At 42.1% G+C, this 2,755-nt stretch overlaps 1 protein-coding gene across 1 annotated transcript; it reads left to right on the forward strand.

Annotated features, from left to right (window-relative positions):
* Nucleotides 1-1,364: 1,364 nt before the first annotated feature.
* Nucleotides 1,365-2,129, forward strand: LOC127080729 (uncharacterized). Its single transcript, XM_051021027.1, has 2 exons — nucleotides 1,365-1,518; nucleotides 1,585-2,129. The coding sequence occupies exons 1-2, from the start codon at nucleotides 1,365-1,367 to the stop codon at nucleotides 2,127-2,129; spliced, it is 699 nt and encodes a 232-aa protein (XP_050876984.1).
* The last annotated feature ends 626 nt before the right edge of the window (nucleotides 2,130-2,755 follow it).

Here is a 2,755-nt window from a genome sequence, read left to right on the forward strand (position 1 = left end):
ACACCCGGTGGGACAGTGTCAAAAGAATTATTGATTACAATAGTTTGTTTTTACAATTCACAAAATTGTTGTTATTATTTTAGTTTTAAAAATTAGTGTTGTATGATCCTTAGAAGTGGTAGGATAGCCAACAACTCACAACCTATAACCAACAGAAAAAACGCAAAAAAGATGGTTAATACAACCAGTCAAGGGGAACAATTCCCTCCCCAGGGAACAGGCACAATCGGAGCAAATTCGATTGATGTATCCACTGAGATCCCTAATGCATAGGCCATACCAACGTCTAGATCCATGGCCTTGCATAATTCGACAGCAATGCCTATTATGTCAGGCGCGACAGATACTCCTGCAGTTTCAACCCCTAGGCCACCAGGATTCGAGAACTTTAGGCCTGTGAGAGACTACCCATATGGAATGCCATCTACTGCCATGGCAGGACTTCAAAATAATTCTTCCATATATACTCAACCACTTAATACGGTTATTTCGCCAATTCAAAATTCTGGATCTGGCATGAACCATGTAGGTCGAAATAACCAATCACAAGGAGTACCCACCCTATTACCTACCCTTACAACGAATAATCGGCAGCCTTTAGATAACAAATGGATGCCAGTAACCATGATATGGTACGAGTTTTGGCCAGAGAAATGAATACCATTTTTTCTCCCTTAATACAGAATATGAATAGGACTAACACTGACAATGCCCAAACATACCAACAACTGTCAGCGCAGATGGGACGCATAGCAGATTTCCTAGGCGCCCCACAATCTGCTGTTCGACGTAGGCCAAACTAGGTTATAATCCAGGGAGAAGAACCAACGATAGATCAGGTTCAACCACAAAGGCAAGCCCCTGACGAAAGAGTCATGGGGGCAAGATTGGAACAACAACCAATTCGACGGGAAGTCCCTGAAGAACAACCTAGGAGAGTGATAATGGTAAATAGAGACCAGTATGCAAACGAAGTAACTCATAGGGTCAGGCGGGAAAACATGATGGAAAATGACTTAACTAGTATGATAGAGAGAATCATGACCCATAATGGTCTGCATACAGGACTTCGACGACCAAATTATTCCTCTCCTTTATTAGAATATGTCCTGCAAACAGAATTACCAAGGGGTTGTAAAATCCCTAAGTTCACCAAATTCTCAGGGGACACTAGTGAATCCACTATAGAGCACATAGCCAGATACATGACTGAGGCAGGGGATTTGGCGAACAGTGAGAACTTAAGGATGAAATATTTCCCTAGTTCTTTAACAAAGAACGCCTTCACGTGGTTTACAACTTTGCCACCAAATTCCATAGATGCTTGGCCCCAGTTAGAAAGATTGTTTCATGAACAATTCTACATGGGCCAAACTAAGATAAGTCTTAAGGAATTAGCCAGCGTCAAAAGAAAATTCACTGAACCTATAGATGATTATCTAAATAGGTTCCGTTTGTTAAAATCTAGATGCTTTACAATAGTGCCTGAACACGAGTTGGTCGAAATGGCCACTGGAGGTTTAGACTATTCCATCAGGAAAAAGTTAGATACCTAGCATCTAAGAGACATGGCCTAATTAGCAGATAGGGTTCGACAGGTCGAACGCTTAAAATCTGAAAAGGCCAGAGCGAATAAGAATTATAAGAAAGAAAGGGTTGCTTATGTCGAATTCGAAGACGGAGAGTCTGAAATTGTTGAAGACCCTTATGGTCTTGAGGAATTCGAAGTAGATTTGGCAGAATTAAAAGAAGCACCACCCTATGCCTGCAAATTACTTACACCTTCGAATGGCAGAAACCCTGTTGAAACTGAAAAGAATGATAGATTTCCCAAAAAGACTTACACATTTGATGTTACCAAATGTGACGAGATCTTCGATTTATTAGTAAAAGAGGGCCAAATGATAGTTCCTCCTAATACCAAAATTCCTCCGTTAGAACAACGAAAGAAAAGAGGCTTCTATAAATATCACAATTTTTCAGGCCATAAAACTTCACAATGCTTTCTTTTCAGGGATCTTATTCAGAATGCAATCATGGATGGTCGCCTCAAGTTCGCTGGCAAAGGGAAAAACCAGATGAAAGTTGATATTGATCCCCTCAACATTACTGAGACAAACTATGCTTAACCGGTCGAAATCAACATGATCGACGTAAGGGAAGTGGAGGTTGTAAAAGCAACAGGAACTGGAGGCTATACGCTGGATGGAAAGCAGGCTACTGATGGCCTAAGTAACGATGTTTCCTTTGGAATCTCTGTCAAAGGTAAACAGGTTGCTAACATCGAACCAAGGGCCACTGAAGGTCTCAAGGGGAAAGTAACCGAGGCTACTGAGGGCCTAAGAAAGAAGTTCGAGGCAATTTCAATCACTGATGGCGCCAGTCTAGGTGTCAACATGGTGGATCTGAAGCAACCCCCCCCCCTAGAAATGGAGGAAGTGGAGGAATGTTTGAAGATGGAGCAAGAAGGGATGAAGTTTGGCTATCCCAAAGCCAACGAAAGCCTACGTGAATATCTCTAGAGATGTCACAAAAGGAATGCTGACATGTTGTTTTGCCCAAGATGCAGTATCAGGATATCTCGAAGGGTGGCTGAGGATTATGAGAGATGGCAACGAACAAAGACCGAGAGAAACTGGAGGAAGGAAAGCCAATTACAGAAGGTGTATCCCATACCAGGAGAAAGCCTTCTAGGTTTCATCGTGCGTTGCTACAAATATGAAACGGAATGTTTGATGTGTCCCAGGTGTGGGGC

Source organism: Lathyrus oleraceus, chromosome 5, assembly GCF_024323335.1.
Source record: "Lathyrus oleraceus cultivar Zhongwan6 chromosome 5, CAAS_Psat_ZW6_1.0, whole genome shotgun sequence".
NCBI classification, from domain to species: domain Eukaryota; kingdom Viridiplantae; phylum Streptophyta; class Magnoliopsida; order Fabales; family Fabaceae; genus Lathyrus; species Lathyrus oleraceus.